A 24,067-nucleotide genomic window follows, 5' to 3' on the forward strand; every position below is an offset into this window, starting at 1 on the left:
GGGTGCAGGCTGAGGGGACTTGGGGAAGAGTGAGTTTGCTTGTATGGATATGCAGACCCTATGCTGGAGGAAGTCAGGCCCAGCCCATCAGCTGCCCAGTCCAGCCTTAAATGAGCCTCCAGCAGCCCGAGGCCGGATATGTCAGTCTCACCCACAAACCCCTCCCCCTCCCAGCGGTTGAGGACTCAGAGGCCAAATTTGGTAACAGACTGAGTGTTATTCCCCCAACCCTCTTACATTTTGACTCTGTGTTCGGCTTTCTCTTTCCCTATGTGCCCTTTCGCAGCTCCCTATCTTTCTGTGGTTCCCTCTTGTGGGTACCTGCACTGGTGATAGTTTCCCTGTACCCCAAAATTCCTTAGCTCTAGTATACTTGCATTCCATTCCTTGCTGGGTTTTGACCTCCTGTCCTCCACTCCCCCCCACCAATTGCCCAACGCCTCTGGAATGCATCTCAGGAATGTATTGAGGGAGGAGGAGTTCTCTGGGAGGGGGACATGGAGGGGGGGTTGTTGTTGTTCATAAAACATGATAGAAAGTGGGCCAGGGTTCTCAGTTCGGGACAGGAAGCAGACAGCTTCTACTAATAGTTCCAGGAGTCTTGTTTGCCACTAGTCCCAATTCAGTGTCCAAGTCCTTGACATCCCTTCACTCTCAATGAATTGTGTGGATAGCTACCTACAGCCAGTCTGGAAGTTAGGGCAGGCATGACTCGGCTCTGTTATCGGGGTCTCACAGAGGAAGAAGTGGGTATCCATATGTCCGGAGGAAACGGGGAGGAGGGGCGTTCATGCAGCTTCAGCTTGGGCTGCGTTGGCCTCTCACTCCTGCTCTGGTTCCTCGCACTGCTGTCTCGCTGACAACCAGGTCTGTCCACTACTGAAAATGGTCCTCTATGAATGGGGGGGCGGGGGGCCTGGGAGGATCTTCTCATTTGGGGTAAAGATGGAGAACAAACTCTGCCTCTTCTCCTGCAGTCCTGGACTGTATGTATGATCAGAAACCTTATCCTGGTCACCGATCCTGGTATTTCCTACATCTGTGTCTGGTTTCTATCAAGACTTTCTGCTCTCCTGCCCCATCTTTCCCAACTTCTTTATCCTCTACCCTTTCCTAGTTTACCTGGTTTTCAGGTGCCTTCTGTATCATGATACCCACCTGTTTCCCAGTCCAGCTTACACCCTTGGGCTAGCAGTTTGCTAGGTGGAGGATGGGAGGCTGCCTTCCCTCCCTTCCCTCTTCATTAAGAGGCACTCAGCCCCATACCACATCAGGTCACATCATCAGCTCCTGGGCAGGCCTGTATGTAACCTGCTGCTCACTGTGGCTTCTTTAGCCCACTGAGAAGTAGTGGCTGAAAGGTAGAGGAATGAGTTGGCTTTGCAATGCTGAGCTGCACTGAAAGCATTGTCTGGGTACCTGGTTAAGGTGGAGGATAGTCTGAGAAGGACTTGAACAAGAGAGAGTGAGTGCAAGAAAGCCTTGGTAAGGACCAACGGCTGGGTGTAAAGGTCTGGATGCTGTCTTGCTTGCCTCAAACTTTCTCCTCTCCAAGAAGTGTTGGCGAGGTCATTTCTGAAGTCTACAGACAGAGGATCATAATTCCACCTTGACTGCACAGCTCACTGGGAGAGCCTATACCATTCAGGTTGGGAGAGAGCAGGCACAGAAGTAGGTCTCTCCCTGACAATGCTGGCCACAGACTGCAGGATTCTGGAGCCCCTGGGATTCTGCATTTTGCCAAGAAGGCGAAAGCTATGAGAGGGAAGGCCACAAATGGGCCAGGGCAGCGCTCTGAAAATCACAGGATAGAATGGGAGACGAAGACAAGGAAAAAAAAAACAAGGCAGAGGAAGGGTTGGAAAAAGAGGAGAGCAGGAACAAGAGGCCCGAGGCACTTGGAACCAGAGAGGTACGAATTCCAGTGGTGCAGGCAGGACAGTGTCCTCAGGTGACACCGCATTTCAGGCCTGCTCTTGTTCTCCAGAGACCAGCCTCTCTCTGGGACGTCTTCAGTGATCGAGATAGATCACTTGATAGAAGTAACCTTTCCCTTTTGAAATTATTAAATAGGGCAAAACAACTTATTATAATTCTTGGTTGCAGTTGAGTCCCTTAAGAGTCCTCTGCCTGGGACCATTTGGGGACTCCAGTGAGAGTATGTTCTAATGCTCTGATGTCACAGGCCAGGTATAGCCAGGCTGAAGAGTCAAAGCCGCCACTATGGTTGCACTTTCGCTGAAGATCAGCATCGGGAATGTGGTGAAGACGATGCAGTTTGAGCCATCTACCATGGTGTATGATGCCTGCCGCATGATTCGTGAGCGGATCCCAGAGGCCCTGGCTGGCCCTCGTGAGTGTGACTACCCTGGTGGTGGGGGGCAGGAATCTTCCATCCCTTATTCAGTGTCTGCGTTGTGTTCTGAGACTCTTTATCTCTTAAGCCTATGCTCCAATTGTTCCAATGTTTCTTTTCCTCTTTTTTTGTTTGTTTGTTTGTCTTTTTGTTGTTGTTGTTTTTAAGACCGTGTTTCTCTGTGCTTTGGAGCCTGTCCTGGAACTAGCTCTTGTAGACCAGGCTGGCCTTAAATTCACAGAGATCCACCAGCCTCTGCCTCCTGAGTACTGGGATTAAAGGCATGTGTCACCACCACCTGGTGTTTCTTCTCCTCTTTAAGTCCAAGGTCCTAGGAGAAAATTATATACAAAGGCAATGGTATAGCTATTTGGCCACAGTGGAGGTTTTATAAGTCTAAGGTGATCTACCATCTCTTTTAGCCAGCGACTTTGGGCTCTTTCTGTCAGATGATGACCCCAAGAAAGGTATATGGCTAGAGGCTGGGAAAGCTTTGGACTACTACATGCTCCGAAATGGGGTGAGTATCTTCCTCAGTGACCACTTGCTTCCTCTAACCAGTGTCTCACTTGTTTCCACCACTATATCTGCTACTCTTCCCTCACACCAGTTCCTTCCCCCAACCCTGGGCTTTGCATGTACCAGGCCCACTACCCCTAGCATGCCCATGTGGCTTTCTATGACAGGCGGTGAAAGCACCCTCTTTTTGGCTGAGCCACCATAGTCTTCCTTTCAGTAATCTACTTTCCTTCTCCTTGACAATAAAGAGAACTAGTTTAAGTAGGCCCTGACTGCATTTCCCCGCTCCAACAGGACACCATGGAGTACAGGAAGAAACAGAGACCCCTGAAGATCCGGATGTTGGATGGAACCGTGAAGACTATCATGGTGGATGACTCCAAGACAGTCACTGACATGCTCATGACTATCTGTGCCCGAATTGGTAAGGGGTCTTGGGAGGGCAAAGGCCTGGGCAGGGAGGTTCCAACTCTGTCAAAAGACTTTTGTGCTTGGAGTTACCAAGCCATCCATTTCCCTAGGCATTACCAACCATGATGAATATTCACTGGTTCGAGAGCTGATGGAAGAGAAAAAGGACGAGGGGACAGGGACCCTAAGAAAAGACAAGACCCTCTTGCGAGATGAAAAAAAGATGGAGAAACTAAAGCAGAAATTGCACACAGATGATGAACGTAAGCAGAACCAAAGGGGTCCTTGGAAAAGGAGGGGGGGTAGGGCAGCCATTTATTCTGTATTTGCCCTGAGTCATGGAATTTACATTTTGATGAGGAAAGGCCGGTATGAAGAAGTGAAAGCCCAGACACGAGGCAGCACAAGGGCCATATGGGGTTGGTGCTAAGGGTACTGTCTGTGCTCCAGTGAACTGGCTGGACCACGGGCGGACACTGAGGGAACAGGGGGTAGAAGAGCATGAGACGCTGCTGCTGCGGAGAAAGTTCTTCTACTCAGACCAGAATGTGGATTCCCGGGACCCTGTACAGCTGAACCTTCTCTATGTGCAGGTATGGAGTAGACCTGGACGGGGTGAGATGGGGTAGGGGAGGCAGAGACAGGGCTGTCCCTGCACCCATGCAATGTTCGTTCCTTCTGTGGTCTCCAGGCGCGAGATGACATCCTGAATGGCTCCCACCCTGTCTCCTTTGACAAGGCCTGTGAGTTTGCAGGCTTCCAATGCCAGATCCAGTTTGGACCTCACAATGAGCAGAAGCACAAGGCTGGCTTCCTTGAGTAAGTCACCCACGTCCCATACCCTGTCATGCCTTGGAACCCCCTACCATTGTGATCCAGTGGACCTGTCTGCACCCAACCTTCCCTCCCCATTTCCTCTTCCAAGGTATGAGGATTTGAGCCCCACAGGTCTTCATGCTTTCAGCACCATCATCCTTTGTCTCCTCACTGGCCCCATCAGAGTGGCAATGTTTGTTCAGTATCTCCGCCCTGTCCCCTGTAACTTGTTTTTGTTTGGTTTTTTTTGTTTGTTTTTGTTTGTTTTAAGAGTCTCTGAAGAATTGGCTATATTAGCCAAAGTAAAATATTAGGACATTTTCCTTTTGGGGAACGTTACGTTAAAAGGTTCCCCAAATCTCATTCACTGTTATTTCTCAAGATCCAAAGAACTTAGTGAGGCTTTGTTAGTGTCCGAAGTACATGACCATCCTTCTTAGGGAGCTTCCTCTCTTCTTGGCTCCCTCTTTTTCTCAGAAAACGAGACTCCCAGTTGTAGTTTCCTCAATACCCCATCCCCCAAGAAAGCACAGGTCACTCAGGAGCTCATCCTGAGTTCCGACTAGTTCAGAAACCAGTGCAAACCAGTTTCCTCAGTCTCTCTTAGAGATGATACTGTCCTAGACGTTTCCTCAAACCTCTAGGCCCACAGTCCATGGCCCACATGCCCCTGATGCTATCCACTCCATGCTGACCCTCCCTTTTCTGGTGTAGCCTGAAGGACTTCCTGCCCAAGGAGTATGTGAAGCAGAAGGGCGAGCGTAAGATCTTTCAGGTGAATGGGGTAGGGGAAAGTGTCTGGGCTGACCCGGGAGCTTGGCTGCTTGATTTTCCTGGCTAAGTGGCTCCCACCTTCTCTCCATCTCTGCTCACCTTGCTTCTGCCCTCCGAGCTGCTCTCCACCTGCCTTATGCCAAGCAAGCAGAAGATTTGGGTTTTAGTCTCAGCTCGTCACCAGTTTTGCTGTGGAATTTCCATTTTGGGTTTTGCTTTTTGTTTGAGACAGGATCTCACTTTGTAGCCCAGGCTGGCCTCAAACACACAGCAATCCTCTTACCTCAGCCTCCTGAGTATTGGGATTATGGGTGTGAGTTACCAAGCCTGGCTCAATTCAGTATTTTCCTTGTCCTTTCCCCTGGGTTAATGGTGCCTACACTGTGGACACCAGATAGGAGCATCACTGGGCTTTTGGCCTGAAGTGACTGTGAAATATAGTCTTTTTCCCTGTTCTGAATACTCAGCCCCAAAGACCTCTTTGTGAACTCTGATGGTCCTGGATCCTCCTGCTTCTTAACTCCCCAGACCCATGTTTAGAATGTCTGCAAGTTCCTTAACCTTGTTCCTTAGGTTGCTTCTGCTCCTTAGCCAGCCCACACTGCATTTCCTCATCTCTTGCCTTCCTAAACTTTTCTGTATGCTAATAATACTCTGCCATTACAGTTAACATCCTGCTTGACTCCTCCATTGCAATACTATACCCAGATTGCTAACTTTTCCCCATTTCCCACTTGAAGGCACACAAGAATTGTGGGCAGATGAGTGAAATTGAGGCCAAGGTACGCTATGTGAAGCTGGCCCGTTCCCTCAAGACTTACGGTGTCTCCTTCTTCCTAGTCAAGGTGGGTCCTGGCCCCTTCTTATTGCCTTCCTTATGCCTAACTCTTGTCCTTCCTGTCTCTCCAGACTCCTCTGACTCTGTCCTCTGTCTTCCCCTCCAGTTCCCAGGAATCTGATTCTCAGTGTTGCTTTGACTGTGAAAACCTGTCTGTTGTCGTCCCCATCACCACCTCCTCCTTCCTTCCCCAGCATACTCCTTTGTCTGTAGTAGAGCTTCGTCCTGGCCTGCTCATGAGCACAGTAGTCTAGCCCTCCTGGCTACCTCAGCATCTCTTGTGGTCTGGAGCTGATCTGAGCATTTGCCCCACATTTGACCTCTAACCTTAACACCAACTGCAACCTCTGTCTCACAGGAAAAGATGAAGGGGAAGAATAAACTAGTGCCTAGGCTGTTGGGCATCACTAAGGAGTGTGTGATGCGTGTGGATGAGAAGACCAAGGAGGTGATCCAGGAATGGAGCCTCACCAACATCAAACGCTGGGCTGCCTCTCCCAAGAGCTTTACCCTGGTGTGTGTTGGGATTCCAATGGAAAGGGCTTGGGGTTACATACATAGGTCTTTGCCTCCTTCCTTAGAGTGGGGTAAATTGAACAGGGCTGCAGAAAAAGTATTTCTGTCATGGGAAGTGGAGGTTAGACTGGATAGAGAAACTCAGTGAAGGATGCTTAAATGGACCAGGTAATGGATGGACACACTCCTTATATTCAACAGAGGCTTAGGGAGTATTCGTTACCATCCTATTGCTCTGCCAAAGCAACATGACCAAGGCAGCTTGTAGAAGGAAGGGTTTGTTTGGGCTTATGGTTATATGGTTTATATGGGCAATGGGATAAGAGCTCTTTGCCATCACTGGGAAATGCATAGAGCAGACAGTCATGGCAGCTGGAGCAGTGAGCCAAGAAATCACATATTAAACCACAGGCAGGAAGCAGAGAGCAAACTGGCGATGGTTGAAGTCTTGAATTCTCAAAGCCCAGTGACATACTTTCTCCAGCAAGGCCACACCTCCTAAGCCTCCCTAAACAGTGCAGCCAAGTGTTTAAATGCCTGAGACTGTGGGGAAGGGGCATCTCGTTCAAACTACCACAGGGGGCTGTCACCTCAGTGATAAACTGCTTGCCTATCATTTGTAAAGACAGGCGTTCATGCCCCAGTTCCACACACACAATCAAGTTGGGCATGTACTTAGCACTCTGAGGCAAGGGGATGGCAGTGAGTTTGAGGCTAGCCTGGACTAGTGAGTGAGTAGCAAACCATCCAAGGCTATATAGTATCAAAAAGAGAAAAGTAAAGTGGACAGAGCATGCTGTAGCCAGCCGCTGAGGTTATGTTAACTGTCAGGAAATGCTAATAGAAAGACAAGCAAGCCTCCCTTCTTTGAGCTCCAGCTATTTACGGTAATTCTTTTCCTCTGGCTTTGTAATTTTGAGGTTATGCGTTGAATGCTGATACCAGCTTGATAGAATGCCAGATGATGGAAATGGAAATGATAGATGCTATTTTTCCACTTTGGATGGTCATTTAATAAACATACTGATGACTTCCCAATCGTATCCTCTGCGGAAGGGTAGAAGAGATCTTTTAAATGACGTGTATCGGAAACTGTAGCATAAAGGCCACTTCTCAGAAGCAAAGTCCCCTCTAGAAGGGAAGTAAAGACATCAGTGATTGAAGGAAGGTTGGGACAGCTTCCTGGAGGGCTGTTGGCGGACAGCACCTTCATCAGGTGGACTTTGAGCCTTCCCTCCTACATTCCCCTGGGGAGAGTCACGTCTTCCTGCTCAGTCCCCACCTTGTCTCTTTAAGGACTTTGGAGACTACCAGGATGGCTACTACTCAGTACAGACCACTGAAGGTGAGCAGATTGCACAACTCATTGCCGGCTACATCGATATCATCCTTAAGAAGGTGAGTGCTGCCACCCAGCCTACGCACTCCTTGGCTCTGCTCCCGAGCCCCTCCCCACGCCAGCCCTCTAGAAACAGGCCCAAGTTCTAGAAATGGCTGACTGCCTCTGCTTAACTACCTCACTCTTTTTCCCTTTTCTTCTTACAGAAAAAAAGCAAGGACCATTTTGGGCTGGAGGGGGATGAAGAGTCTACTATGTTGGAGGACTCGGTGTCTCCCAAAAAGTAGGAAGGGAGTGGGCTGATAACCATTCTGTGAACGGGGAAAGTAAAGCTTGACTGCAAGGAGTCACTGGGTGCTGGGTGCTGGGCATCTTTGGTTTTGGGTTTTTTTTTTTTTTTTTTTTTTTTTTTTTTGGTTTTTCAAGACAGGATTGCTTTGGAGCCTGTCTTGGAACTAGCTCTTGTAGACCAGGCTGGCCTCAAACTCACAGAGATCTTCCTGCCTCTGCCTCCCAAGTGCTGGGATTAAAGGCGTGCGCCACCACCATACAGCTTGTTCTTTCTTCTTTTTAAAAAAGTTGTTTTATTTTTATTTGTGTGAGTGAGTTTAGGTGCTCTCAGACCAGAACAGGGTGTTTGGTCCCTGGAACAGTAATTGTGAGCTGTCTGACTTGGGTTCTGGGAACTGAACTTTACTCCTTGCAAGAGTGGCAGGCACTCTTAACTGCTGAGCCTGTTGTCCATCCCATGGTTCTTTCACTAGGCTCAGGTTATGAGACCTTATGAAACCCTACATCAGTGGTTCTCAACCTGTGGGTCACGACCCCTTTGGGGCTCTCATATTTGGATATCCTACATGTCAGATACTTACATTACTATTCATAGCTAGCAAAATTCGGTTATGGTCAGGCAATAGTGATGCAAGCCTTTAATCCCAGCACTTGGGAGGTGGAGGCAGGTGGATCTCTGTGAGGTTAAAGCCAGTCTGATGTACAGATCAAGTTCCAGGACAGCTAGGGTGGTTACACAGAAAAATTTGTCTCAAAAAACAAAACCCAAACAAACAAAAAATTACAGTTTTGAATTAGCAATGAAATAATTTTATGGTTGGGGGGGTCACCACATTGTGAGGAACTGTATTAAAGGGTCGCAGGGTTAGGAAGGTTGAGAACCACTGTCTGAAATCCCAGGACTGCTGAAGGACTGCAGCTGTTCACCCTGTCTCCAGGTCAACCGTCCTTCAGCAGCAGTATAACCGAGTGGGGAAAGTGGAGCATGGCTCTGTGGCTCTACCAGCCATCATGCGCTCTGGAGCCTCTGGTCCCGAGAATTTCCAAGTGGGTAGCATGCCACCTGCCCAGCAGCAGATTACCAGTGGCCAGATGCACCGAGGCCACATGCCGCCTTTGGTAAGAGTACATCTACCTCGGCATGGTCCATGGGTCCCTCTCCCAAGTGTCCTGAGTAAGCGGTGTTTTATAGTCCTCTCCCTGCCCTCTGACTTCATCTTTTCTTTCTTGTCTTTTAGACTTCAGCCCAGCAGGCGCTCACTGGAACCATTAACTCCAGCATGCAGGCTGTGCAGGCTGCCCAGGCTACTCTGGATGACTTTGACACATTGCCCCCTCTTGGCCAGGATGCTGTGAGTGTGGGGTAGAGAAGGAGCTGAGTGATTAATTTAAAGCTGAGCTCTAAGGAGCAGAGGGGATAGTTAAACCAGAGTAGACTCTAAGGTTTTTCCTTCTCTCAGGCCTCCAAAGCTTGGCGTAAGAACAAGATGGATGAGTCGAAGCATGAGATCCACTCCCAGGTAGATGCCATCACAGCTGGCACTGCCTCCGTGGTAAACCTGACAGCAGGTAGGTTGGATGTCAGCCTGTGTGTGTGTGTGAAGGGGAAGCACATGTGCTCCATGTGTGACTGTACCTTGACTCACAGTGGAAGGTTGTGTGTGTCCGTCTCCCTCATGACACGTGTGACTAACGGGCGATGCTCCTTCCCCATGACGTCTATTCCTCCCCTCTGTTTTCAGGAGACCCTGCAGAGACAGACTATACCGCAGTGGGCTGTGCAGTCACCACCATCTCCTCCAACCTGACGGAGATGTCCCGTGGGGTGAAGTTGTTGGCTGCCCTCCTGGAGGACGAAGGCGGCAATGGCCGGCCCCTCCTGCAAGCAGCGAAGGGCCTTGCAGGGGCGGTGTCAGAGCTGCTTCGCAGTGCTCAGCCAGCTAGAGCCGAGGTTAGGGGCCACCCCAAGGAGGAAGGGCAGTCCAGATTGTAGGTTGGAAATGTAACCCAAGAGCCCGTGAGCCCCGTGGGTACGTGGCCAGGGGTCAAGCGGCTTCTGACGGTGTTCCTTCTCCACAGCCCCGTCAGAACCTGCTGCAAGCAGCTGGGAACGTGGGCCAGGCCAGTGGGGAGCTGTTGCAGCAAATTGGGGAAAGTGACACTGACCCCCACTTCCAGGTTGGTGATGTACCCAGCTCCTAGAACCCCCACTACTAGGAGGAAATCTCTGATCCTAAATCCAGATCTTAGTCCCTATTTCTGTGAATTGGCCCATCTAAACCAGCCTGGTCATCTGTTTCCAGGAATGAGACTGAGAACTTCTAGTCTCTTGGGGTGAGAATTCAGACCCCTAAATAGAAATATAACCTACCTCGCTTTGCCCTTATTGATGGTGTCCCTGTGAATAGCCATGACCCCAGCTCTAAGCTCTCTCAGATACCCCTGTCTCACTGAGGAGGAAGCTGTCCCCTTCCCCCACCCTAGGCAAGTTGCCTCAGCTGACTTTTCATCCTGGATTTCCCATGCAGATGTGTGTACCCAGAGGGGCTGGGGCTCGATCTCCCCCCGATTCCCCTACGGTAACGGCCTCTGGCCTGGGCCTTCCCAGCTTGGTCCTTTCTGAGCCGCATACACTCGCTTCTACACCTCTTCCTCAGCCTCCTAGGGGACAGACATGATGGGAGATGGGGAGACCTAAACTGGCATGGTTGGAGTAAAGAGATCAGACAGGGTAGGACAGGGTCTTGCTCCTTGCACACTGAGATTGAGAGGCATGGAGTACCCATCTCATTTTACCACACCCCCATCACTGTCCGAGTGTATCCGCCTCAAGCATCTCTCTCTCCCTTTGGTGTAGACTCTATTTCTGTCGGTGAGGGTTTGTTTCAGGTGAGGGTCTGTCCTTCTGGGTGCTCAAGGTAGAGGGGCTTGGGATAGGTTCTGGATGCTTCTGCATATACTGTCCTCTGATTGGAGTCAGTGGGAATAATGAAGCAGCTTAAGCCTGAGAGAAGTGTCTGTGGAGCGTAAGCTCAGAATCAGATCTTGCTGACTCCTTTTTTCCGCACAGGAAGTTCTAATGCAACTAGCAAAGGCAGTGGCGAGCGCTGCCGCTGCCCTGGTCCTCAAGGCCAAGAGCGTGGCCCAGCGCACAGAGGATTCGGGGCTTCAGACCCAAGTTATTGCTGCAGCTACACAGTGTGCCCTGTCTACCTCCCAACTGGTGGCCTGTACAAAGGTGAGCCCAGGTTTGCTGTGTCTTCTGCCCTTGGCTAGTACAACCACGCACTCACACAAACGTCTATTTGTCTCTGGTTCTTGAGGCCACAGCAGTCATCCCAGTGATGACTTTGAATGCCACCAACACCTCATCTCATAGCCTCTGTCCCTTGCCTGCATGTCTGAAACTCAATTTTCCCATAGGTGGTAGCGCCTACGATCAGCTCACCTGTCTGCCAGGAGCAGCTGGTAGAGGCTGGACGACTGGTAGCCAAGGCTGTGGAGGGCTGTGTGTCTGCCTCCCAGGCAGCTACAGAAGATGGACAGCTGTTGCGAGGGGTAGGAGCTGCAGCCACAGCTGTCACCCAGGCCCTCAATGAGCTGCTGCAGCATGTGAAGGCCCATGCCACAGGGGCTGGGCCTGCTGGCCGATATGACCAGGCCACTGACACCATCCTCACTGTCACTGAGAATATCTTCAGCTCCATGGGTGATGCTGGTAAGAATACTCACCCCAAGGAACTAGAAGCCCAGTGTCCCCTACAGACCCAGCCATGCTACCTGTGAGCATCAGCACAGTGGCCTTCTAGCTGTGTGACTATTGAGTCACTCATTAATGAGTCTAGAACCTTCACTTCCCCATCGGGAAAGCAGTACAAGCCTTGTTCTGTCTTCCTTGGAACATTTAAAGGAGCCAACAGTAGGCGGCAAATCGCATGGTTAAAAGCTAGCCTCGAAAACAAGGAAGAAGAGGGGAAATGTGGCCTCCTCCACTTCACCTTCTTACCCCCACATCGTTCAGCGAGACTGTTTCTCTTCTCAAAAGACATTTACTAGAATACTAGCTGGAAACTGTCGTTCCTACCATGGGGACTCCCTAGATCTGTTCTCCAAGATCTTAACCCAGGAAACTGGCATGCCGAGGAAGTCACTTGAGAACTTCCCAGTCCTTGTCTACCTTGTCTGTCCCGCTCCTCCTCCCTTGCCTGCTTTCAGTGTCTCTGGCTTTCTTACTCGATGATACCCTGTGTTCTAGGGGAGATGGTACGACAGGCCCGCATCCTGGCCCAGGCCACCTCAGACCTGGTCAATGCCATCAAGGCTGATGCTGAGGGGGAGAGCGATCTGGAGAACTCTCGAAAGCTCCTGAGTGCTGCCAAGATCCTTGCTGATGCCACTGCCAAGATGGTGGAGGCTGCCAAGGTACAGAGTAGTTTCCTGTGCAGACCCTGAACTGGGCCCTGAGGGGAAGTAGAGAATTCCACAGGGGGACCTTGTCTGATGGGAAAAGCAGAAAATAGCCCAGATGAGGAAACCCCAGGAAGCTCCCAGCCCCCAGCCTGTAGCAGGTGGCACCAGGCAGACCTTCCAGTGACTGAGACTCCCAGTGCTCTCTGACTGTGAGCTTCCACATTCTTTTCTTACTTTGTGTTGAAGGCTGCTGTTCCCTTCTTCCTTCTGCCGCCATCACATCATCTTGGCATCTTTCCTGGTCCCCTGTGAAGGCAGATAGCCTTTTGGTCCAGGGTCTCTGCTGGTCATACAAAATAAGATAGTATTAGATGCTGACACACAGGGTGTGATGGCTGTCAGGAAGCATCAGAGATCCCCAGAAGTTACAACTGCTGCAGATTCCTGCTGCCACTTCTCCAAAGAAAGCCTCCCTTTCCCGGGCCACCCTGAGTTAATGGAGAACTCTGAGTAGTCTGTGGGGAACAGCTAGAAAAAGAGTAACCTGGGGCACCCCCACCCTTCAGCCTGCCCAATTAGAAATGGTTCTCAGTTCTCAACAGTCACTGCCTAAGTGCAGGTAGTTAGGAAAACAAGTGAGTTTTAAACTGGGTTTAGAGGGGTCGGAAAAGAGTGTACTTTGGGTCAAAGTGATGATGGATGATGACCGTCTCTCCTCTCAGGGAGCAGCCGCACACCCTGACAGTGAGGAACAGCAGCAGCGCCTGCGTGAAGCCGCTGAGGGGCTTCGCATGGCCACCAATGCAGCTGCACAGAATGCCATCAAGAAAAAATTGGTGCAGCGCTTAGAGGTAAAGCTGGGCAGCCTGTGCAGGGTGGGGGTAAAGCTGGACAGTCTGTGCAGAGGGTGGGGGGTAAAGCTGGGCAGTCTGCAGAGGGTGGGTAAAGCTGGACAGTGTGTGCAGAGGGTGTGGGGGTAAAGCTGGGCAGTGTGTGCAGAGGGTGTGGGGGTAAAGCTGGGCAGTGTGCAGAGGGTGGGGGGGTGAACACATGGATGCAGCAAAAGGAATGAGCGGGGACAGATGAGTAGAGTCAGTATTTCCTTAAGGAATATATAACATGGGCCTGATAACCCAAAGCCTGGGAATTCTTGGTCTTCTGATCACTCTGTCCTCTCAGCATGCAGCCAAGCAAGCCGCAGCCTCTGCTACGCAGACCATAGCTGCAGCCCAACATGCAGCGTCTGCCTCCAAGGCCTCTGCAGGCCCCCAGCCCCTGCTGGTACAGAGCTGTAAGGTAAGTCTCCAGGAGACATGTGGGAGTGAGGAGGGGTGAGAAGAAAGGTCGTTCTTTCCCTAAGTTCAAAAACATGGTACTCACAGCACTTTGACCTACAGGCTGTGGCAGAGCAGATTCCACTGCTGGTACAGGGCGTCCGAGGAAGCCAAGCTCAACCTGACAGCCCCAGTGCTCAGCTCGCCCTCATTGCTGCCAGACAGAGCTTCCTGCAGGCAAGACACTCCCCACTTCTAAGACCCAGACCTCCTCACCTTTCCAAGACCTTAGGTCTCCCACAGTCTGAATATCTGCTAGTAGCTAAGACCGAACCTGAGTGCTTACTCCATACTGCCAGTGTCCATTGAAGGCTAGAGCCAGGATGTTGCACCTCATTTGCATATCTTCTCCAACAGCCAGGTGGGAAGATGGTGGCAGCTGCAAAAGCCTCAGTGCCAACGATTCAGGACCAGGCTTCAGCAATGCAGCTGAGTCAGTGTGCAAAGAACTTGGGCACTGCGCTGGCAGAACTCCGTACTGCTGCCCAGAAGGTATGGGCGCTAGTTCTAGCTGTGGAGGATGAGGCTCTGCATGTGGACTCCTGGGATGGGGGAAAATTTGTACGGTAGAACCTCCAAGGGATGACTCTAGCCATACCCTTGAGGCTCACCGTCACAGGCTCAGGAGGCATGTGGACCTTTGGAGATGGATTCCGCACTGAGTGTCGTACAGAATCTAGAGAAAGACCTGCAGGAAGTAAAGGCAGCAGCTCGAGATGGCAAGCTTAAACCCTTACCCGGGGAAACAGTGAGTATTAATAACAGGCCTTCACTCAAACCCTGAAAGTCTGCTCAGCTGTGCTCTAGAACCTTCCTTTAGTCTGCCAGCTGTCCCCAGAACCTTCTCAGATGCCTTCTCAGTTCCTCCTCCTAAGCCTTCACCCCTTATCTGCAGATGGAGAAGTGTGCCCAAGATCTTGGCAACAGCACCAAAGCAGTGAGCTCCGCCATCGCTAAGCTGCTGGGGGAGGTTGCCCAGGGCAATGAGAACTATGCAGGTATGTGGGCACAAGGCTAGAAATGGGACACATGATAGGGAAGTGGAGAAGGGGGAGCTTGTTGAAGAAAGAAGCTAATGGAGCAAACCCCTCTGCTCTATGTATTCCCAGGTATTGCAGCTCGGGATGTGGCAGGTGGACTACGGTCACTTGCCCAGGCTGCTCGGGGTGTTGCTGCCCTGACGTCAGATCCTGCAGTGCAAGCCATTGTGCTTGACACAGCCAGTGACGTTCTGGACAAGGCCAGCAGCCTCATAGAGGAAGCAAAAAAAGCAGCTGGCCATCCAGGGGACCCAGAGAGCCAGCAAAGGCTTGCTCAGGTCAGGTATTAGGGAGGGGCTTCTCCCCACCCGTCCATTAATCTCTTCATAAGGCCCGCCCTAACAGGACACCTTCTTCAGCTTCATGTGTTCTCAGGTCTGCTCATAGAGTACATGTCTGAATTCCACCTTCTCTCCTGTCTTAGAAGTATCTGTTAACTTAGGCACAAAGCTTGCAGAGCAGCCGGTTTGGGGATGTTTGGTGATCATTGTTTCTGACCCTGACCTCGGCTTTTCCAGTTTTCGTGGCAGGCCAGCTGGTTATCTCTAAGTCCCAGTGTGGAAGGAGGGCTCTCCCAGATTATTCTCTCTTTGGCAACCCTGTTTCTTTTGTACTCCAGGTGGCGAAAGCTGTGACCCAGGCCCTGAACCGCTGTGTCAGCTGCCTGCCTGGCCAGAGAGATGTGGATAATGCCCTAAGAACAGTTGGAGATGCCAGCAAGCGACTCCTCAGTGACTCGGTAGGAACAGGCATGGCTAACAGAGGAGAGATTTCTCCCTCTGGGCTTCTCCTCTGACCCTGCCCTCCCAGAGCTGTCCCTTTCCACTAGTCCTAGGTCCAGTGCCCTTCTTACTGCCTTCCTTTCCCAAACTCTGTCTCAGCTCCCATCCATTTTACTGACTTTCCCCTCTGACCCCTCAGCTTCCTCCCAGCACGGGGACATTTCAAGAAGCTCAGAGCCGACTGAAAGAAGCTGCTGCTGGGTTAAATCAGGCAGCCACAGAGCTGGTGCAGGCCTCCCGAGGAACCCCTCAGGACCTGGCTCGGGCCTCGGGTCGATTTGGACAGGACTTTAGCACCTTCCTGGAAGCTGGAGTGGAGATGGCAGGACAGGCTCCGGTACGAGGGGGCAGTGGGTGCGATCAGGGCGCTATAGGGAGCCTGGGTCTGCTCCTGGTGCCCTTCGCACAGTGTCTAACAGAATGTAAACATTTGGGAAAGAAGATACTTTTAGAAACAGATATGACAGGGTAATGTATGCCATCACCTTTAACAGAGTCAAGAGGACCGAGCCCAGGTGGTGTCCAATTTGAAGGGCATATCCATGTCTTCAAGCAAACTTCTTCTGGCTGCTAAGGCCCTATCCACAGATCCTGCTGCTCCCAACCTCAAGAGTCAACTGGCTGCAGCTGCTAGGTAAGCAGGAACCCCAGCTCTGGGGACCTGTGAAGAGGCCAGAGAGGGGACATTTCATGAGACATCCCCAGGTTTGGCAATAGTCAAGCAAAAGAAAGTCCCATGCACACAGGACTCAGGGAAGATCACCCAGTCACTTAGTTGCACACCTCTCCCCCAAATCAGGGCAGTGACAGACAGCATCAACCAGCTCATCACCATGTGCACCCAGCAAGCACCTGGACAGAAGGAGTGTGACAATGCCCTTCGGGAACTAGAGGTGAGCCTTTAGCATGGAAGCCGAAACACGGAGCTAGGGTTGAGGGAACGTCTCAAATTTCATGTCACTCCCCTACACAGACAGTCCGAGAACTCCTGGAGAATCCAGTCCAGCCCATCAACGACATGTCTTACTTTGGATGCTTGGACAGTGTCATGGAGAACTCCAAGGTTAGTGGAATGGGGAGCTCCAGAGAGGCAGGGACAGGAAAGTGGAATTAACACCGATACCTTGGTGCTCAGGACGTGATCCAACCCTCCTGATACCCTCTCTTCCTTAGGTCCTCGGTGAGGCCATGACTGGCATCTCCCAAAATGCGAAGAACGGAAATCTGCCGGAGTTTGGAGATGCCATTGCCACAGCCTCCAAGGCCCTCTGTGGCTTCACCGAGGCAGCTGCGCAGGTTATTTCCCTCAGATGAACCCTAGAGCAGCTCCTGCTTTCCACGCCCTCTCTCCCTTTGCAAGGCTATAACTCAAGAGGCTAGTGCAAAATCTGGGCTCCTCCAGTCGGGGAGGGAGACGGTCATCAGAAGTGTTGAACACCAACAGTTCAGGTCGCTGTGACCCTTCTTTGATTATATTGACCAGCTGTGAGGCTGTTTATGGTGCTGGGGATTGAACTAAAGCCTCACAGCCTGTTAGGAAAGCACTCTACTACTGAGCTACACTCCCACCTAGGTGAAGCACTTTTGATAAAGTAATTGCAGGGAAGGGAAGATCAGCTGTTGCCGTGCTTGCCTCTAATCTTAGCACTAGGTGGAAGCAGGCGGATTGCTGAGCTTGAGGCCAGCCCAGTCTACAGAGTGAGTTCCAGGTGACCCTCAAAAAAATAAATACCGCCTGGGAATTTCTTTCCAGCTATTTTTTTTTCCTGAAAGCCTACCATTCTCTTCCCTCTCCCTTATTTCCCTTTGCCCTAGATACCCTGCTGTAAGTAGCTTGACTTTTAATTTTTTTTTTAATGTGTATGAGTGTTTTTCTTGTATGTATGTCTATGTACCATGTGAGAGCCTAGTGCCTTCAGAGATGAGAAGAGGTTGTCAGATACCCCAGAGCAAACTTTGGTTGTGAGCCACCATATGTGTGCTGGGAATTGAATCCAGGTATTTTGCAAGAAATTAATTGCTGAGCTGTCTCTTCAGCCCCAGGCTTGTCTTTTAAAAATCTTCCTGGTTTTGTTTCTCCTTTTATTTTTGGGGAAACATGCAGAAGAAAAAGCAAAGCTATCCTGTGTTGACTGAAGTATGAATTAAACATTCTGATGCTCTTCCCATTATAAAAATGGTAAATGTTCCTGGGCGTGGTGGCGCACGCCTTTAATCCCAGCACTTGGGAGGCACAGGGAAGTGGATCTCTGAGTTTGGGGCCAGCCTGGTCTACAGAGCGATGTCCAGGACAGCCAGGGCTGTTACTCAGAGAAACCCTGTCTTCAAAAAAACAAAGCAAAACAATAAGTAAACAATGTCCACATCTGTTGCCACTTCCCAGACTCCAAAGCCTCATGGGTACTAGTTTAAGAGCCTTGTAGTTCTAGAATTTTATCATTTTTGTCTTTTTCTTTTGAGCAGGATAGTCCTTGACTGGCCTCAAATTCACTATGTAAACTAGGCTAGGCCTCAAACATTCATACACTCTTGCCTCTTTGTATGCACGTGCAATTCAAATAGTCATACTGCTTCTTAAGTGTGTTGTGCTTGGTACTTTTCAGTCTGATCTAGCACAAACACCTGTACTTCTAAACTGAAATGAAGTTCAATAAAATCCTATTTGTTGGTTTTTTTGAGATGGTATCTCACTACTCCAGGCTGTCTTCAAACTCAGCATCTTTGTCTCCTGGGATTGGGATTACAGGCAGACACTACCTCCTGTTTACTTCTCTAATCTTCTGAAATGTTGGATCAGTTTAGCTGAATGAACGTTTGTTTTAATCGGATAGCTCTGGTTTGTTGGCACTGCTTCTATGCACATAGAACTCAAAAGGATAAGGTCTGTTCTCTAAATCGCCTTTCCCTCCACCACTGTTTATTTCTCCTCAGGCAGCATATCTGGTTGGTGTCTCTGACCCCAATAGCCAAGCTGGACAGCAAGGACTGGTGGAACCCACACAATTTGCCCGTGCAAACCAGGCAATTCAGATGGCCTGTCAGAGTTTGGGGGAGCCTGGCTGTACCCAGGCTCAGGTAATGCAAGAGTACAGGTACCCTGGGCAAGGCTGAGAAAGAATGGACAGGCCCCAGGAGGAAAGGGGGGAGGAGAGGGCAGGGATCCACCCCCACCATTCATAGAACACTTGGCTTTGACTGACTTCTGCCTTGTCTTTCCTTGTTCTTCCACTTAGCACTGAGGTCACCACCTCTCTAGAGACCTCTGAGCTCATTCTTCCACTTGCTCCATTTTGATTTTTCTCCATGAATGTTGAGCATTTCTCCCGCCCCCACGTCCAGTTCGTCTTAAGTATCCACTTTTACTGTAGCTCTTTCCTCTCAGACTTTCAGGGTATCCTCCTCCGTCCTCCAGCTCTAAAGTGGCTCTTAGGTTGGCATCCTTCCATCCTGCTCTTGTCACAGCTGCTCCATCTCTCTCCTCAGGTGTTATCTGCAGCCACTATTGTGGCCAAACACACGTCTGCACTGTGTAACAGCTGTCGCCTGGCTTCTGCTCGGACCGCCAATCCCACTGCCAAGCGCCAGTTTGTACAATCAGCCAAGGAGGTGGCCAACAGTACAGCCAATCTTGTCAAGACCATCAAGGTTTCCAGTGTTTGAATTTTGAAGTCCCCTGACCCATCTCATCTTCTCTTCTGAGTCTGGGAATGACTAGGAAGTCATTAAGTCTTTTGCTAGATCCCCCTACCCTTGCCTCTCCAGACTTACCAACTTCAGCTCTTCAATCCTCTGAGCCCTTGAGGGTGGCCTGGGTTTCACTTGTGTGACTGCTTACTGAGTCCTGGGGCTCCCCGTTCACTTCCAGGCACTAGATGGGGCCTTCACAGAAGAGAACCGTGCCCAGTGCCGAGCAGCTACGGCCCCTCTACTGGAAGCTGTGGATAATCTGAGTGCCTTTGCATCCAACCCCGAATTCTCCAGCGTCCCTGCCCAGATCAGCCCTGAGGTGAGTGACTGTCACAGAGAACTGATGAGCCACTTAGTCTTCGTGGACACAAGTCTGAGACTTGCCTCCGTGCCTCCTCTCTCCTTAGGGCCGAGCTGCCATGGAGCCTATTGTAATCTCTGCCAAGACAATGCTAGAGAGTGCTGGAGGGCTCATCCAGACAGCTCGGGCACTAGCCGTCAATCCCCGGGACCCCCCACGCTGGTCGGTGTTGGCTGGCCACTCTCGGACTGTCTCGGATTCCATCAAGAAACTTATTACAAGCATGAGGTACTGAGGGTTAGGAAGCATGTGTGGCTGGAGGACAGACATGGCAGATGAAGGAGTAGGGATGAGATGGCACCCTGCTGGTGGACACTTATTCCAGATTTGGGGGTGGGTAGGCTGAGGTAAATGCCTTTAAAGAGATGGTCTTACATGGAAGCTGTGCTGTATCTGCAGAGACAAAGCCCCAGGGCAGCTGGAGTGTGAGACAGCCATTGCAGCTCTGAACAGCTGCTTGCGGGACCTAGACCAGGCTTCTCTTGCTGCTGTCAGCCAACAGCTTGCTCCCCGTGAAGGAATCTCTCAGGAGGTGAGGAGAAATATACTCAAGAATGGAGATGTCAGGCTTAGGGAAGGGGATATAGGGATAGGAGGATTTCAGGGAGACATCCATTATGGAGACATCCAAGGGCTGGACATGCTGGGTCTGGTAAGGCGTTAGATACAGAAGGAAGCCTGGGGGCTGGGTGTCGCTCAGTGAAGAGTGTATGTTAAGCACACAGAGCCCTGGTGTGCATCCCCATGCAGACAGCTGGACAGAAGACTGTGCACCAGCGGGCCCTATTACAGTTAGACTCAGGACTGCTGTCTGCTTTCTCCACAGGCTCTGCACACTCAGATGCTCACTGCAGTGCAGGAAATTTCCCATCTCATTGAGCCACTGGCCACTGCTGCCCGGGCCGAAGCATCACAGCTGGGACACAAGGTACCTAGAGAATCGTGTGAGGAGTCCCAGGGGACAAGTTAAGAGAGTACCTGACCCTAACCCCAACTTTTGCTTCAGGTGTCCCAGATGGCTCAGTACTTTGAACCACTCACCCTGGCCGCAGTGGGTGCTGCTTCTAAGACACTGAGCCACCCGCAGCAGATGGCACTTCTGGACCAGACTAAAACGTTGGCAGAGTCTGCCTTGCAGTTGCTGTACACTGCCAAGGAGGCTGGTGGTAACCCCAAGGTAGTGAGGGGGCCCAGGAGGGGTAATTGTTAGGAAGAGCCAGAAAAGCAGGAGCTACAGGCTGTCTTTGATCTGTGTCCCCATAGCAAGCGGCACACACCCAGGAAGCCCTGGAGGAAGCTGTCCAGATGATGACGGAGGCTGTGGAGGACCTAACAACCACCCTCAATGAAGCAGCCAGTGCTGCTGGAGTTGTCGGTGGCATGGTGGACTCTATCACCCAGGCCATCAACCAGGTTAGAGCCTTGGGTACTGTGGGCACAGAGGCTGCCTTGGTCTAGGGACTTTGGGCACAGCAGCCGTGATCCTCATGGTCTTTCTCCTTGCCTCGTCCTCCTCCCTCAGCTAGATGAAGGACCTATGGGTGAACCAGAAGGTTCGTTCGTAGATTACCAAACAACCATGGTGAGGACAGCCAAGGCCATTGCTGTCACTGTTCAGGAAATGGTAAGTTTGGGACAAAAGAGGGTTGCCCTAGAGAGCTGAGCTTGGTCAGAATTTCACTTCTTCCCTCATTGCTAGGTAACCAAGTCCAACACCAGCCCCGAAGAGCTGGGGCCACTTGCCAACCAGCTGACCAGTGACTATGGCCGACTGGCCTCACAAGCCAAGCCTGCAGCTGTGGCTGCTGAAAATGAAGAGGTAAACATGGAGGTAGTGCTACCTTCTCTCAGGAGAGTCCGGGTTATGCCCCTTGTTCCTGTGGCAGCTTCCAGGGCTGCCCCACACTCCCTCTCTCTAGATGAAGGGCAGCACACAGTGACCTTCAGGGCCACTCCATAGAGAGTAAGCAGGGTAGATATTAAGGATTAAAGCCTTCAACACAGGGACAAAGGGCAGCTCAGGACCCTTTGGCTTCTGGGTTCTGTTTCTCTTGCCTCTGCCCAACCCCTGTGAGGCCTATGGCATCTTCTCTGCTGGGCCATGAGTCTCTTCCCTCCTCAGTACTTCCTTGTTGCACACTCATGAAGCTCACCCTTGCCTAAGCTCTTTCCAAGAAAGTGAGTAACCGGATCTTAGTAGGACACACCTAATCCACAAACCCTCCATAAACCCAGATAGGCTGGCTCATAATCCACGGCTCTGATTCAGATAACCGGGCATGAAGTGATTCCCTCTCCCATGGTGCTGAACACAGCCCTCACGCAGTGGCGCCTTCTCACTGCTTCTCACTGTTTTCTGTGTAGAGAAGACCACTCATGCTTGAGTCTGAAACCTAAAAGTGCTGTGCTGGGAGCTATTCCTTACAACTCCATGAGCCGGTGGTCCATGTTTCTTTACTTATTTGTGTATGTGTATATATTCAACGTGTGTGAGTGCAGGCATGCACATGTCACAGTGTGCTTGTGGAGGTCAGGTGACAGCCGTGAAGAATCAGTCCTCCGTCCACCTCCACTTCCACTCTGGAAGCTGCCTTAGGTGATCAGGCGTACACAGCAGGTGTTCTTACCCCCGAGTCATCACTCTGTTCCCATTTTCATGCATCTTCAGTGATTCCTTTAGGTGCAGCAGAGGGCCCCTGAGCGCCCACATAAAATAACAGGTGTCCTCTCTGTTGTTCACAGATAGGTGCCCATATCAAGCACCGAGTGCAGGAGCTGGGCCATGGCTGCTCCGCTCTGGTCACAAAGGCAGGCGCCCTGCAGTGTAGCCCCAGTGATGTCTACACCAAGAAGGAGCTCATAGAGTGTGCCCGGAGAGTATCAGAGAAGGTGACTAGTGACCTCCTGGGACTGTAATGTCTCTCCCCCTCCATGTGTCTCCCCAGACAAGTGTGGGTGACCTTCCCTTCACTGTGCACTGCATAACTTCACCTGCAGGTCTCCCATGTGCTGGCTGCGCTCCAGGCTGGGAATCGTGGAACCCAGGCCTGCATTACAGCAGCCAGTGCCGTGTCGGGTATTATTGCGGACCTCGACACCACCATCATGTTTGCCACTGCTGGCACGCTCAACCGTGAGGGTGCTGAAACTTTCGCTGACCACCGGTGAGGGGGGAACTGTCCAGAGGGAGCAGGTTGGGGGATGAGCCAGAGGGACACTGGGGGCTGGGGACTCTGAGGGAAGCTGACCAGGCTGGGACCTCCACAGGGAGGGTATCTTAAAGACAGCAAAGGTTCTTGTGGAGGACACCAAAGTCCTAGTGCAGAATGCAGCTGGGAGCCAGGAGAAGTTGGCACAAGCTGCCCAGTCCTCAGTGGCCACCATTACCCGTCTCGCTGATGTCGTCAAGCTTGGTGCAGCCAGCCTGGGAGCGGAAGACCCAGAAACTCAGGTATCTGCCTAACATCCCTAACTCTGTCCAGAACCTCACTCCTTTGCCCTGCTCCCTCTCACAAACCAGAGTCGCCTCTCCCACACAGGTGGTGCTCATCAATGCAGTAAAGGATGTAGCCAAGGCCCTGGGAGACCTCATCAGTGCAACAAAGGCTGCAGCGGGCAAAGTTGGGGACGACCCTGCAGTGTGGCAGCTCAAGAACTCTGCCAAGGTTGGAGGCAGTGAGGAGCAGCAGGAGGAATGGTGAATGGTCGCTTTCCTGCTTCTTAAAGTGATCTCCACCCCGATTCCACTGTCGCCCTCAGGTGATGGTGACCAATGTGACATCATTGCTCAAGACAGTGAAGGCTGTAGAAGATGAGGCCACCAAAGGCACACGGGCCCTCGAGGCAACCACAGAACACATACGTCAGGAACTGGCGGTAAGCACCTGGGGCATTGGGTGATAAGCTGAGTGTGGACCTCACCTGCATTCCTCAACACGCTGCTTGCTTATTACCAAACTTCGCACATGACCTCTGTGTCTCTGCTGAGCTCCATCCTGACCAAAAGGCACAGCTGAAACTCCAGATAGTCTCCCAGCCTCTCTTCAGTTAGAGCATGGCCAACCGTGGCTCTATTAGCTGTGCTGTCGGAATATCTGCAGGGACCTGACCTGCAATAGCTGATCGAGGAAAGCTTTCTGAACCAGATGGTGGTGCCACACACCTTAACCCAGCACTTGGGAGGCAGAGCAGGTGGATCTCTTTAAGTTCAAGCGTAGCCAGAGCTACACACAGAAACTATGTCTCCAAAAACAAAAAAGAAAAGCTTTTGAATGTGTGAACTATATCATGTGATTGTTTTTCTTCCAGTCTTAGACACCATAAAATCTTCCATCCTTTTTCTCAACAGGTCTTCTGTTCCCCAGAACCACCTGCCAAGACCTCTACCCCTGAAGATTTCATCCGAATGACCAAGGGTATTACTATGGCAACAGCCAAAGCTGTTGCTGCTGGCAACTCCTGTCGACAGGAAGACGTCATTGCCACAGCCAATCTGAGCCGGCGTGCTATTGCAGATATGCTTCGGGCTTGCAAGGTAGAAATGCTGGTAGTGCGGTGGTAACACCGCAGGGAGGGCTTGGGAGGCCTGAAGCT

The 24,067-nt window shown here is 51.2% G+C and overlaps 1 protein-coding gene and 1 long non-coding RNA gene across 2 annotated transcripts in view; one reads left to right on the forward strand and one right to left on the reverse strand.

Annotated features, from left to right (window-relative positions):
• The window catches only part of Tln1 (talin 1), a 30,429-nt gene that overhangs the window by 3,392 nt on the left and 2,970 nt on the right, over positions 1-24,067 (forward strand). Inside the window, exons 2-49 of the mRNA XM_050155989.1 lie at positions 2,186-2,353; positions 2,779-2,876; positions 3,170-3,299; positions 3,397-3,549; positions 3,737-3,879; positions 3,978-4,105; positions 4,817-4,877; positions 5,617-5,721; positions 6,073-6,228; positions 7,527-7,628; positions 7,776-7,852; positions 8,799-8,979; positions 9,099-9,212; positions 9,321-9,429; positions 9,603-9,811; positions 9,940-10,038; positions 10,931-11,098; positions 11,284-11,578; positions 12,116-12,282; positions 12,993-13,121; positions 13,450-13,566; positions 13,668-13,781; positions 13,962-14,096; positions 14,224-14,352; positions 14,500-14,602; positions 14,714-14,922; positions 15,264-15,383; positions 15,566-15,763; positions 15,921-16,060; positions 16,226-16,319; positions 16,400-16,489; positions 16,600-16,722; positions 18,358-18,501; positions 18,910-19,071; positions 19,292-19,432; positions 19,521-19,702; positions 19,874-20,006; positions 20,301-20,402; positions 20,481-20,651; positions 20,738-20,887; positions 20,997-21,098; positions 21,174-21,293; positions 22,217-22,363; positions 22,472-22,638; positions 22,742-22,925; positions 23,014-23,139; positions 23,234-23,350; positions 23,823-24,008. Of these exons, the coding sequence (XP_050011946.1) occupies positions 2,224-2,353; positions 2,779-2,876; positions 3,170-3,299; positions 3,397-3,549; positions 3,737-3,879; positions 3,978-4,105; positions 4,817-4,877; positions 5,617-5,721; positions 6,073-6,228; positions 7,527-7,628; positions 7,776-7,852; positions 8,799-8,979; positions 9,099-9,212; positions 9,321-9,429; positions 9,603-9,811; positions 9,940-10,038; positions 10,931-11,098; positions 11,284-11,578; positions 12,116-12,282; positions 12,993-13,121; positions 13,450-13,566; positions 13,668-13,781; positions 13,962-14,096; positions 14,224-14,352; positions 14,500-14,602; positions 14,714-14,922; positions 15,264-15,383; positions 15,566-15,763; positions 15,921-16,060; positions 16,226-16,319; positions 16,400-16,489; positions 16,600-16,722; positions 18,358-18,501; positions 18,910-19,071; positions 19,292-19,432; positions 19,521-19,702; positions 19,874-20,006; positions 20,301-20,402; positions 20,481-20,651; positions 20,738-20,887; positions 20,997-21,098; positions 21,174-21,293; positions 22,217-22,363; positions 22,472-22,638; positions 22,742-22,925; positions 23,014-23,139; positions 23,234-23,350; positions 23,823-24,008 (6,660 nt within the window). The 5' untranslated portion in view covers positions 2,186-2,223. The remainder of the gene's footprint in view (positions 1-2,185; positions 2,354-2,778; positions 2,877-3,169; positions 3,300-3,396; positions 3,550-3,736; positions 3,880-3,977; positions 4,106-4,816; positions 4,878-5,616; positions 5,722-6,072; positions 6,229-7,526; positions 7,629-7,775; positions 7,853-8,798; positions 8,980-9,098; positions 9,213-9,320; positions 9,430-9,602; positions 9,812-9,939; positions 10,039-10,930; positions 11,099-11,283; positions 11,579-12,115; positions 12,283-12,992; positions 13,122-13,449; positions 13,567-13,667; positions 13,782-13,961; positions 14,097-14,223; positions 14,353-14,499; positions 14,603-14,713; positions 14,923-15,263; positions 15,384-15,565; positions 15,764-15,920; positions 16,061-16,225; positions 16,320-16,399; positions 16,490-16,599; positions 16,723-18,357; positions 18,502-18,909; positions 19,072-19,291; positions 19,433-19,520; positions 19,703-19,873; positions 20,007-20,300; positions 20,403-20,480; positions 20,652-20,737; positions 20,888-20,996; positions 21,099-21,173; positions 21,294-22,216; positions 22,364-22,471; positions 22,639-22,741; positions 22,926-23,013; positions 23,140-23,233; positions 23,351-23,822; positions 24,009-24,067) is intronic.
• LOC126509837 (uncharacterized) overlaps positions 1-24,067 on the reverse strand; it is a 39,821-nt gene that overhangs the window by 3,225 nt on the left and 12,529 nt on the right. Inside the window, exon 2 of the long non-coding RNA XR_007594262.1 lies at positions 12,505-12,613. This is a non-coding gene — a long non-coding RNA (uncharacterized lncRNA). The remainder of the gene's footprint in view (positions 1-12,504; positions 12,614-24,067) is intronic.

This window comes from Alexandromys fortis, unplaced genomic scaffold (assembly GCF_014885135.2).
Source record: "Alexandromys fortis isolate MF-2015 unplaced genomic scaffold, M_Fortis_MF-2015_v1.1 scaffold_92, whole genome shotgun sequence".
NCBI classification, from domain to species: domain Eukaryota; kingdom Metazoa; phylum Chordata; class Mammalia; order Rodentia; family Cricetidae; genus Alexandromys; species Alexandromys fortis.